A 13,445-nucleotide genomic window follows, 5' to 3' on the forward strand; every position below is an offset into this window, starting at 1 on the left:
GTTAAAGCTGTGTTGAAAGGCTGCATAGTTTCAGTTTTGTAGCCTCTATGCTGTGGATCAACATGTTTTAAAAAGCACTAAAACAAGTGAAATAACAGATTTTAAAACTGATAAATGATCAGTTAACTTAAAAAGTAAGTGTAAAAAATATAAAAGTAATATTAGCAAAAGGTATGCCCACACTGAATAAAAGTAAAACAGTGTCAAATGCTTTTAAGACATAGTTGCATCGCATGAATTCATAAAGCAGCCCTGTTTGTAGCCTGATACAAATACATGTTATAGCTGTTTAAAGGAGGAAGTACCTTTAACCTGAAGAATTAAAATTGAGCTGTTATATTAGAGAAATTCAGAAAATACTAAAATCCGTTTCAGAAACCCAAATCTGGTCACCCTAGTTTGATCATGTTGATCATGCTTGCAGACCAACTGAACTATCAACTTCAAAAACACATTTTGTGCTGGTTATGATCAACAAGAATGTTGGTGTTTTAGGTCGATCTCACCTGCATCTGGTCCTCACTTGATTAAATGTATTATTTTTTTATTTATTTGCTGTTTAACTAATCTTTTATGATGTTATTCTAGCTGTAAACAATGACCGTGACCACAGCATGTTATTTGTGTTTCACCCAAAGAGTTTTAAAAAAGAGTCAGTGTAAGGCATGCATAGTAACTAAGAATGCTGGGCATGGTTATGCTCATCATCTTCTCACCATCAGTTTTTTTTTTAGATATTCTTTGCACAGCTTCTGTTACTGAATTTTATGGTGAGGATGCAGAAAAGGTATTCTTCTCACAGCTCTTCTGTGAAGCTCGTGTTTGTGCAGGTGCCGCACACGGTGCACGGCCACTCCAGAGTCTGCTAAATCTTCCTGAAAACCCTATGAGCTGTTCTCCTTGAATTCTTAGAAAGTTCAACTTGGCCTCCAACATTCTCCTGTTTCTATACTGCGTTATGAACTGAGGGATCTGTCATCTGAAATCATTTTGCTATCTTTTTTATGTGAGTTTCTCCTGCCACCTGCTTCTCATGTATTAATAAATGTGTTTTTTAGAGGGGTACGCAGCTGCCCTCTTACTTTATAGACGAGCCTTGGTTCCTACCAAGGTTTCTTCCTCCTCCAGCTCTGAGGGAGTTTTTACTTGCCTCTGTTGTTCACGGGGAGGTCGAAGTTCTTTGTTTAATGTTTTGTTTGATTCTCTATTCTGCTGCCATATTCCTGTAAAGCTGCTTTGTACAGTTTGTACAGTGCTATAGTTGCTCTCTATATAAATAAATATATATAAAATATAGAGCAAACTCCCTTTACTACTACTACTACTAGAGCAGGAGCATCCCTTCTTTAAGAAACTCCCGAAGACAGAGCTCTTCAAAGAGCACTTACTCTGCTAACACCTGCTTATCCCCTTCTTTCCTCCTCTATCCCATTATTCCCCTTTGACCTTCTTTACACCCTGCCTAAAATGTTTTTGCCTTAAACTTCTATGTCCTCTATTGATAAATGAACATCATTATTGTAAGCATCTGCCAAATGTAATGCAATATAATGTAATAAAATATTTTTTGTTACAATTAATTTTATTTACTTTTTTGGTTTATTAATTTGCAGATTGCTAGGCAGCTGCTTAGAGGAGTCCATGGCTGCTGGCTGTTCATACACTGGTATCTCTAACAGTGCTAACCTGGGACATAATATGCAGGACATATTTTGTCTGAATTTACCATAAAATACTGGCCAATGACTGTGAAACCCGTTTGTGTTAAGCTCCAAAGCTTTTAGTTAACTGTTTTTTTTTTTTTAACTACACAGGTGTGAAGTTTATTTATTAACTCAGGTGTGAAATAATTCCCATAAAATGCAGCATTAGACAAGATAAAATTAATACACCAGTCGAGTTCAGTTCACATTCGAACTATTTTAACAGTAACTGAAAGCTTGGACTCTGTATACTCTATTGAATAGTGATTTGCCTTTATGTAACAAATATACAGAAGAGTATCACATAGGCGACATAAATTGCATTTTTAATAGAACATCATATATACATTGTCATTCCATTGCCTATAATAGTTCAGCTGCTCTGTTATGGGTCAGCTTAAAGCTTAAAGCATGGGAAGTTCTTCTGAAGAACAGATATTAGACACATCAGACACAAACTGCTTCCACTGGTGGAGATATTTGTATTGTTATAAGTGATTCAAAAGAATAGTTCAGCACAGAGGAGTAACAGGTACAGAGACAAAAAAAAAAAAAGAAAAACAAAAAATGTCACCAAACACAAAAGTACAAAATTGAATCAATAAATAAATCAAAATATATACCATATAAATGTAATAGCTATGCGAAGGCTATGTTTTATTTATGTATTTCTTTATTTTTTGTTTCTTTTTTAAGTTTTAAATCTCTTTAATCTGTAGCTGGTATCATAACCTTTTTCTAACACATTTAACGGTGAAGGAGTCAATACTGAAAATACAGTAACGTTTCATTTTTAATATTATCATTAGATAAACTCACCAACTATGTACACATGAGCTTGTGGCCATGCTAGTTAAACAACTAAACTTTACCGTTATCCACAATATACAGTTAGAGCAACGAAGCGGTCTGGACGTAAACATCTTGTGCCGAGAATAAAATACTTTGCAACTATGCCTGGTACTGGAGTACTCTCAAAAATGTACAGAGCCAACAGAAAAGGCGATACATGGCGTATTCCACCTCCTTCGATGGGCGTATAATTTTACATAAATACAGACGAGTCTCTCTCTCTCTCTCTTATCTCTTATCTCAGGGCATTAATAACACACTCTTCATCCGGTCATTGTGGCTCCTGCTCTCTCACTCTCTCGGGCTCATCCTCCAACCTTATAAAGTCCGTGACTCCTTTTCTCTCCTCCTCCGGCTCTGCTCTTCCTCGTCCTTCCTCCTCAGACTGGGTGGGCACAGCTGCTGCACAGTTCTATGATGTCAGGAAGGGTCTCGGGTTGGGGCACGTGTGACCGGCACGAGGGGAAGCAGCAGGAGGCACAAAGAGACAGCGTATGTGTGTGTATGTTTATAATATGTGCACAGCATGAGGGTGAGAAACTATATATTTGTGTGTGTGCGTTTGTGTGTGCGCATATTTGCATGTGTGAATGTGTGTGCATGTGTGTCAGTGTTAGTGTGTGCGTGTTAGTGTGTGTGTGTGTGTGTGTTGAGCAGCAGCTAGCAGCTTTCTGATCTTTGTTCTATGGGGTATCCCTCAGTCTTTACTGGCCGCCCCTCAGTGAGGCCAGGTGATCGCTGTGCTGGTTCTGGGCTCGGAAGTGCAGCCTCTGCTTGTTCTTCTTCTTCTGATCTTTGGATTTGTGCCTCCCTGATCCCCCTGCAGCAAACACACACAAAAAAGAGAGAGAAAAACAACCATAAGTGAATATGAAAGTGAAGAACTAGTGTTGAGAAGTTTTTAAAAAACCCACTAACAAACTCTAAAAACAACGCAGTGAACAATTACCATTGAACTGATACAGAAATCATGTCTGTTAGTGTAATTTTAATACTGATTAAATGAGTGAACGTTAGATGGGAATTTTCTTAACAAAGTGAAACTAAAAATACAACTTTATAGTCAAATTTATAGACACACTTTCTCATTCAATGCTTTTTTTTTCTTTTTTCTCCCCATATATTGTTAATTACTAAAGTCATCCAGCCTATGAAGGACAGCCTATAAAGCATAAAACTTAAAAAGGAAAAACAAACCAAAATACTCTGTGAAGCATTTAGGTTATCTGAGTTGCTGTTAACTTAACCTGTTTCTTAATCCCGATGAGAGCCAGTTTCATCAAAGTTTTTGATGGTCTTTGTGGCGGCAGTCTGATTTCTTAAATTTATTTTTAATCTTTTCTAAGTTGAGTAGTTCTGCCATAATATGGATTTAGATATGGATATTGTTCCAATTCAATTCAAATCACACATGGAATAAAAATAGTTGTGTCCAAGCTTTGGCTGATACTGTACATTAGACTTTATTGAAGCAAAAAAAAAAACACAAATAAAACTCTATTTAATAATCTATTGTAGTGCTTCGAAGATTGTTGCTTTTTTATTACTTTTGTTAAACTAATTCTGTTCAGTTCGACTCTGTCTTAACTTCAACTCAAAATCTAAACATAATTCCAACCCTGTTGTCAATAAACGCCCAGAACTTCACCTGTAGTGAATGTTATGCAAACAGAGTAAGACCAACAAACACTATTAAGTTCTGTTTGATCGATTCCGTGAACTGCACCTCAGAACTGGAATACTGAAGCTGCCTGAAACGAGCCCCAATCTGCCTGACCTCCTCACCCCCTTCCCCGAGCTCTCACACCAGCGCAAATGCAGTGAAGCGAGAAGAGCAGAGGAAATTGCATAACGCCAGTTCACCCTCTCCACCAGTCTTAAAGCGGGTCTAATGAAGCCCAGGTGTCAGCAAGGCATGCTGGGAAAGTGAGAACTGTGAGGGGAGCACAACGACTTCTCGGTCCAAAAAGCAATCGGTAGCTCAAAAACCGTAACAAGTGGAGCGCGCATGTATGCATGTGGAAGTGGGTGGGCGTGTGTTTCTTGTGTTTACTATGTTTGAATGTGTGTGTGTGTGTGTGTGTGTGTGTGGATATGTGGGGGGGCTATGCCTGAGATCAAATCTAACACTATTAGAGGAGTAGCCAGGACTGAAGGTTGATATGATGGGCACTTTCTATGGTTCATATGGAGTGAGAGTGCGATTAACAAAGCTGTTGAAAACGATCTCCTCGTGTTCAGCTTTCAGCGCATGACTTAACGTCTCCTTATTGCCCTCGTTCAGGCCGTTTAGCGCAGCAAAATGAGGCAGGCCCGAGTAATGTGTGGCACGTTTATCTGAAACGAGCCACTCTCACACACGGCCCGCTGCTTTGGCTCGAGCAGCAGCCCGATTGCCATTCCCAGCACAGCACTGTAAATTCTTTGAAAATGATTTTCTTAAGTGGAAACAACCCTGAGAAAAAGAAAAGAAAAAGAGTGCGGCTGTTTTTGTGCTTTGCAGTGGCACACACACACACACACACACAGAAAAAAATGTAACGATTTCACTTAATGTTCCAAGGGCAATTTCCTGCTATTAATCCAATCACACTATTTTTGGGACTAAAATCTCGTAGTTTAGCAATTTGGCAGGATGTGAAAATGTTGTCTTCACGCGATGGCTGGTTATTTGTCCAGAGAGGCCTCCAAAAACACTGCGCTCCCACAGCCCCACAGTGCCCTAATTTAAGCCTCGCTATTTGGGCAGCCGTGATGATTTCCATGAGCCTCATTTAAAAACACAAAAGTAGCTGAAGTTCTTTGATAAATGTCACTTTCTATTACACTGAGTTACTGCAAGGTTATGCCTCTGCGCAGACGAACCATACTGTAGTGTACGAGAACATCTGGAGCATAGGCTTGTGTTTTCACTAATTGCCATTTAAAGAGAGGTCTTTTTCATCCGAAACAGTGTTGCTATGTGCTTCATAAACAGAGCTTTTGCTGCAATCAACTCAAGATGAATTACATTTGATGTCAATAAAGTGCACAGTTCCGCGTTAAAAAGCTCTTGCTAGCAGACCAGAACAGTCTCTTTCCTCACAATTTTAGAACAATAGCTTATAGTCTTGTTAAGCTGAGTTGTATATACATTATATGGACAGAAAGTATTGGGACACCTACGGGCACTTTTATAACATCATTTTAAATCCACAGGCATTAATGTGGAGTCTGTCTCTCTTAGCAGCAGGTCAGGAACTTTGCAGTTATTGCATCAGCAGAGTGGTGGTGAAAACTAATATGCACTATTTTCCTCAGAATTCGATGACACCACTATGTAACTTTACGTGGTCTGACACTTCGTGGTATATCTAGAAGAGAAGAAATTTGACCTATTTTCACTTAAATTCATTATATTACAGAATCAAGCTGGAGATCAGTAAATCCTTTATAACACACATTCCTTCACTAATGTTTGTAAAGGTTAACTGCATGGCTGCATAGGAAGATAGATGTGGGATGAATGAAACTCCTAAATTCAATAATTATGGGGCATGTCCCAAGACTTTTGTCCTTAAACAGTATAGCTTAGTATATGCTGTACAGTCAGTATTTGAATGTGAGCATTAGAATATGACTTTTGTTTTTCAATTTTCTTTGACACTTTTTTTTTATGTGAGTGATGCCATAGAAGAACCACTTATGTTTCAATAAAATACTCATTCTTGTAAAGAGATTGGAGTGTAAACTTAACCTTTACATTGACTTTTTTAAACCTTCAAAAACACAACCTTTATTAAAAGGGGTTCCTTATGAAAAAACAGTGTTTTTCATTATACTTTATTAATTATTATGTTGATATTTTACTACTTTATTCTACCATTTGTTTTATTTTATGTGGTTTGCTCTCCCTTTCTTGCTGTAACAATGTGAACTTTCAACACTGGGGTACTAATACAGAGTTACCTTATCTTATTTTAAATGGTTCTTTTATGATATCACACATAAGACCATTTGTAGCAGCTTCATTTTTATGAGTGTATTCTAAAAATCTATGGAGAACCACAATTTCCATTAGACTTAAAGATATGGCACATAATACGTCTCCAGAGAATGCTATGAATGAAATAATGATTCATTAATGATGTTAGCTGACCAGTTATGTCAGTCAAGTCTGCTGTAGTTCAGTTTATTTAGTACTTAGAACTAGCTTGATGTAAAAAATACAGTGTTTTGTGTCTTGTTTGTGACATATCCTATGGAATTTATATATAGAACAAATATAGAACTCATTCTCTCACTGGTACATTAAAAAAAAAAAAAGTAATATTTCATAATATTTTATATCCGACAGCTAGAGGGCAACCCACACCAACTGAAAACCCCATCAAAGAAATGACTGAGATAAAAAATTAAATCAAGATATTTGAGACCGCCTCAGTCTCATTTTCAACAATGTGAAAATTACTGATTGAATAATCAGTTATTTGAAAATTGTTTATGATGATCTGTCAGCCAATTAAATCCATGGAATCACATGAGAGGGTTTCCCCAGGCTGATTTGCTTGCAGGAGCAGCACAGTGAATGTGGATTACAGGACTTTGGATACAATTGAGAAACAGAAGCTGACTGAAGGCTGAAATAAACATGCTGCCATAAGAATGGCTTTTAATCTGTAAACATTTTGGTGGACACTTGAATGTTTTACTTCCATAGACAAAGGCAACCTCTGCCCAGAGAGCCTCATTTCCACATGAATTTCAACAAACAAATTACAGCAAATGCTGACTGAAACAATGAATGCACATGGTGTCACGGATGGAAGGATGATAGGACGGAGTGAATACAGATAATATTAAATTAAATGAAACAAAATCATAAAGAGAAAACAAACACGGGTAAGAATAATGCAAAATAAGCACAAACAAGACTAAGAAAACAATTGTGAAAACCAGACAAGGAAAATAAAACTAAGAAAACTAGACTATGAGTAACAACACTAAGAAGAATAAACAGGATAAACATTACTTAGAAAACAAGAAACAAAGAACAACCAGAACAGATCCGGCGAGAGCGCAAAGCATACAAAACACACAAAAAAACTCAACGAGAAACACTGAAACAGAGAGGCTTATATACACGAAGAGGGTAAGGAACACCTGGAACCTGTAACAAGGGGGGCGGGGTAACAAACAAGACAGGAGGGGACTCTTAAGAGAGGGTTGGGCTAGAGCGGAGACAGGACAAGGACACAGGGCCATGTACTAGTGGAGGACACATGGGGAGGAAAACAAAACAGGAAAACAGAGGACACCTCACAGATTTGGGAAGAGCATGTTGATTCTTTAAGCTTGTAAATCAAAGTGTGTGAGAGGTGTATGCATTTCATGTATTGTTGTGGCTGTAAAAAATAATTAAAAACTGAGAAAAAAATAACTCTATAAGACTCTAAGTGTTTTCAGTTGTCCAGCAGAGATTGTACAAGATTAATAGTACAATATGGTACATGTTAATACTTACTGTGCTACACCCAGTATCTAATGCACTAACCTGTATGGTAAACTTAATTATGCTTAAATCTGCAAAGCTTAATCTTTCACAGTGCAACTTATAAGCGACCATTTTCTGTTTTTGTTCCAACTCTCTCTATACCTGTTGAGCAGATTCACCTTTTCTTGTTAAGTGCTGTCAAAATATCAAATTAGCTCATTTTTGGCTATTAAGAATATTCATTACGGGTGGATGATTGGTTTGTTTAATGTCTACACTACATTAATAATAAAAGGTTCTACAAAAGGCTCTTTGAGCAATGCTATAAGAAAAAAATATAATAGATATGTTTAAGTAAATTTGGATACACATATTCTATAACAAACAGGGTTCCTCTATGCCACTGTTCAAATAAGCTTTTACTGCACCATTTCTTTTAAGAATGTACTGGAAAACCTTGCTTTAGAAACATGACAAAAAGAGCATCCTAAACTTAATTGACTGTAAAGAGAAAGAGAGAAATAGAGAGAGGTGTCCCATTACTTTTGCCTATGGGAGCTAAAGAATGCTGCTCTGGCCTTAGGGATGTGTATGTGGGGCCTCCTGCATTGAATGCAGATGTGATTTCTGCCCAATATACTTGTTGGTATGGGCAATTCTAGCCAGACGCCACCGGTCACTATTAGTATCACCCACTGCACTGTCCACTGTGTGTGGTAATGTCTATTCTATGTTGCATTCCAGGTAAACACATGAGTGATAACGTATACAGGTGTGGGCATTCCCAAGCCATCCAGTGAGGTAACGCTTCATGATGACTTCACATACTGCTATTTAATGACTTTTAGAAAGTCAGCGTAAAAGAGGGAAAAGAAGAAGAGGCAACTGCGCTGCAGAGAAAGGGAAAGTCTACCTGTTATCAGAGAGGCCATGACCTAATGAAAAGAGAGTTATTTGGTCTGTTGTCCAGCCCAAAGTGACTTCATCTGGATGACTCAAGTAGTTCAGGAATCGAAAGGCCTAATCTTATCAGCGCAGCATGCGGTTTAAGCAAATCGATGGCTGACCTCAGGAAGGCATTACGAGAGAGCGGTAAATGGGCCTCTCTGCGAAGGCTCTCCGCTCCTTCTGCTCAAAACCTTCTCATCTTTCAAGGGACCAACAATTAATAACCGTCTTCTTCTCCCCCCTCCCCCTCCGCTGCCAGCCCCCCTCCCCAAAAATGTGGAGAGAGTGATGAAGTGAGAGCAAGGGAGAAAAATAGTGAAAATGGAATGATTTTGAGGAGATTGGGGGTAGGCTTTAGGCACGGTAAAGCCAGCATTTTTTTGGCGGCTCATCGTTTTCATAAACACACAAAAGCAAAAGCCATTATTTGTGCACGAGGGAGAGGACTACTGGCGCCAGTGAGATTTGATTTCAGTGGCAGAAATTGGATTAGCAGCCATTAAGGGCCTCCTCACACATACATTTATAATGCCGTGAAGGGGAACGTAGCTACAGCCAGCTCCGCTCAGCGCATGCTGTGGACTCTTCTGTCTGGAAGAGGATACACAGCACTCATGGAGTACTGTGTGCATGTGGACCAATGTGTTTGTGTGTTGGAGATGGTGTGTTAAAAAGGTGCATGCGTAGTTCATCTTAAAAACAACTTCCATATACTTGTGGAATTGTTTCACAATTGCAAAAATCTGGAAAAGTCGAGAGGTCTTTGAGATACAGTATGAAGCCAAATGTTATGTTATGTTATGTTTTGTTTGTTCAACCTTATTTTATTTTTAATAAACATCCATTCCTGCATTTCAGTTTTTTATTTTAAGGTGTGCAGAAGTAGGTAGTTGCCATTGTTGCATTTTTTTTGTTTTAAAACTGTGCATACACTCTTTTATTAGTAATAGGTCAGAACTGCAGGCAATACCATCTTCTTCCATAGCCATGCACCTTTGTAATGTGTGCAGCATGTGGTTTTGCATTGTCTTGTGGAACAATGCAAGGACATCATCTTAAAGGCAACACATGTTACTCTAAGACCCTGGCTTTTGGACCTGTTGCTGGATGGTCCACTTTGTTTTTGATCTCAAGCACATCGCTGATTTCACCTGATCACAAAATGTTTCTACTGTGTGGGGGTTCATCCCAGATGCCTCAGCGTCCACAGTGGTTGACACCGCTTTGTAGATGTGATTAAGTTAAATGGCTTTTGTCATTTGTGAATGCAACTCTGTACTGTAGTGCTTCTCAAAAGTTTCAACAAATGCATTGTAGGCTTGTTACCTTGCCCTTTATGCACCAAAGTTGCTAATTTCTCCAGTATCAAACATTCTGACTTTGAGCAGTGTCTGATCACTGACAAAACAATGGACTGACAAAAAGTGTGGTTCAGTATAAGATGATCTCTGTTTTTTAAAGGTCTCGGTCAACTAAAATAAAATTGACATATCGAAAGAGAAAAACAGAAAGATAACTGAACTGAGAAAAAGTGAGAGACAGTAAAAAACAAAGAAAGTGAGAGACTAGAGAACCAGAGCAAGCAGGACTGAGTGAGATTGAGATGACTGATAACAGAGAAGTGAAAAGCGAGGATGGAGGACAATCCTTGAGAAGAAGTTCATCTTGCCAGCCGGCTAACAGGAGGCTTCTCTGCAAAGCTTCACTTAGCTTAACAAGATTACTCTGGATCGCACTTCTCCCTCGTTCTCTCTCTTTCCCCGCTGGGCTCTGCTTACTATCAGCCAAGGTGATTTAAAACACATGCAATCCAGCTGAAAATAGCTAATGTTCAGATTAGGTGCGTCATTATTTTCTCATTCTACATGATGGTAGAGGAGCTGTCAGGAGATTAAGGAGCAGGTTAGTGCACCTCCTGGCTCGCTGAAGCATCGTTTTACAGATGACAAGTGAAAGCGGAAAAACTGACACTAAAGATTAGCGTCTTTAGCCTGAGAAAGCTGTGTAACATGTAGCAACCATGGCCAGGTAAGGCTTTTTCATAATTTTACAGTGTTGCTGTCGTATCAAAATCATTTATAACCTATTTTTAATAGAGCAACATATATATTTAATCTTTTAAATATTAGATGCCTACTTGCACTCAGTGAATGATTCTAAAAACTTTATGTAACATTATGTAACTTTAATGTACATTAGAGTTAGGAAAATCTTTTACTTCTTCAAAAAAAACAAACATTTTAAACATGCAAAGCTGCCTTGGTAATGTCCATACCTATGTAAGTGGTGTTATCTTGTGGGTGAGGTTGAATATGGCCAATGTGCTAATGCAAAATGACATTATCATGAATTCCTATCATTCCATATCAGTCCTTAATCCACAGCATGTATTAGGAATACATAATAGAAGGCATTACTACCCAAAGTGGACAGCACAGTGGGTGGTAATGATCGTGGCCAATGGCTTCTGGCCATTGTACACAGTGAACAGTGTACAACATTCAGTGCAGGAAGGCCTACATGCATATTCCACTGGTCAGTTCAGCATTTTTTAGGTTCCATGGGACATAGAAAAAGCACTGGAACATAGTATTATTTCCTTTGTCAGTGTGTATGATCAGCACACAATCACAAGTATTAATCAAGTATTAAACCAACTGACCACAGAAAATGCATTCAAAATGCCAGGTGTTAATGTTAATGAGTTGGTCTTTCCAAAAGTCTCTGTGAATTAGAGATAATCAGGCAGATGCCACAAACGTTTTATCCATAAGACAATTCAATGAGCTGGATGACTGAAAACCTTCACAGGCCTGTTCACAATCACTCAGTCATAAACCCAGTCATTTGTACAGTTGAGTAATGCTGCTGTTGCCAGGCATCCCTCAACAAAACTCTCTAGGCTTTTCCCCTCGAACAGCTCCCCCCAATCCTGTCCTCATGGAGTAACAGAAGCAGATGCCTTGACTACCATGGACCGGCTCAAGTGACTGCCACAGAAAACACTAATAGAAGGGGAGCACAGCAATACCACAAATGTGGTCTGCTATCTCTCCGCCTGACTCACCCGCACATCTGGGCCTAAGTAGATAGAACTCCAGTCCTGTATCCCTTGGAAAATGAGACATAATTAGCTTTAGTTACGTTTAATTACTGTCTAAATGTTATGTCGCATTTCTGACGAATGACTTAAAAAGTCTGGCTGCTTTATCAAGCAGCTCCTCTCTTCAGTACAATTTCGAATGTGTTTATATACAGCTCTGGAAAAAATTAAGAGATCACTTCAGTTTCACTTCAGTCAGAGTAAAATAAACTTATCTGTTTTATTCTGTAAACTACAGACAACAATTCTCACAAATTCCAAATTAAAATATTGTCATTTAGAGCATTTATTTGCAGACAATGAGAAATGGCTAAACTAACAAAAAGATGCAGAGCTTTCAGACCTCAAATAATGCAATACATAAAGTTGTAAGAGTTCAGAAATCAATATTTGGTGGAATAACCCTGATTTTTAATTACAGTTTTCATGCGTCTTGGCATGTTCTCCTCCACCAGTTTTACACACTGCTTTTGGATAACTTTATGCCACTCCTGGTGTAAAAATTCAAGCAGTTCAGCTTGGTTTGATGGCTTGTGGTCATCCATCTTCCTCTTGATTATATTCCAGAGGTTTTCAATTCGTAAAAATCAAAGAAACTCATTATTTTTAAGTGATCTCTTATTTTATCCAGAGCTGTATGTGCGTGTTTACGCTACAGTCCAGGATAGAGGGAATGATGAAGAGTTTGCATGATTCAGAGATGTACTGTATGCCTGTTACATCAGCCAATAAGAGGGAGGTGTTCTGCTCTCATTAGAGATGCTGTAATCCATCATACCTAGAGTTTAATGTTGGGTAAAAGGATGAGGTGGCTTGGTGATCATGACCAAAATTATTTACACTTATGTTGCCCAATGCAATCAAATACTAACAGCAATGTTTCAGTCAAAAAATCCAGTAGAACACCTTTCTTGAACGGTAAAACAGCTACCCTAACAAAAGCAGGATAAACTATTTTCTCAAACTAATTTCTAATTTCACAATAATTAAAACAATGTATTAGCAAGTGTCTCAATACTTTTGTCCACATAGTACATTGTTACTCTCCAGGATCTGTAGCTCAGGGAAGGAACACTATCAGAACGCACTGTAACTGTAAATTTTAAGCCTGCTTTTCATGGTTGTCATGAAAACGGAGCAAAAAAATATATATATCTTCTCTGCCAAGGCGGTGACCTCTTCACATTGCCATTACACAAACCATTTGATGGAACATTTGTTTCCTATTTTACCCCTAAGCTGCATTTCCTGCAAGTGATGCAGGTGGTGGGAAGCACGGCAATGGTGTGTGCCTGTATGTGTGTGTGTGTTTCTCAGCCAATAAGAGCACAGTATTCTCCCTTTCAGAGAAACCAGGCCTCCGTTT

The 13,445-nt window shown here is 38.5% G+C and overlaps 1 protein-coding gene across 1 annotated transcript in view; it reads right to left on the reverse strand.

The window, feature by feature from the left end:
- Positions 1–2,013: 2,013 nt before the first annotated feature.
- rspo2 (R-spondin 2) overlaps positions 2,014–13,445 on the reverse strand; it is a 72,801-nt gene continuing 61,369 nt past the window's right edge. The window contains exon 5 of the mRNA XM_007254498.4: positions 2,014–3,375. Within this exon, the coding sequence (XP_007254560.3) occupies positions 3,260–3,375 (116 nt within the window). The 3' untranslated portion in view covers positions 2,014–3,259. The remainder of the gene's footprint in view (positions 3,376–13,445) is intronic.

This window comes from Astyanax mexicanus, chromosome 6 (genome assembly GCF_023375975.1).
Source record: "Astyanax mexicanus isolate ESR-SI-001 chromosome 6, AstMex3_surface, whole genome shotgun sequence".
NCBI lineage: Eukaryota > Metazoa > Chordata > Actinopteri > Characiformes > Acestrorhamphidae > Astyanax > Astyanax mexicanus.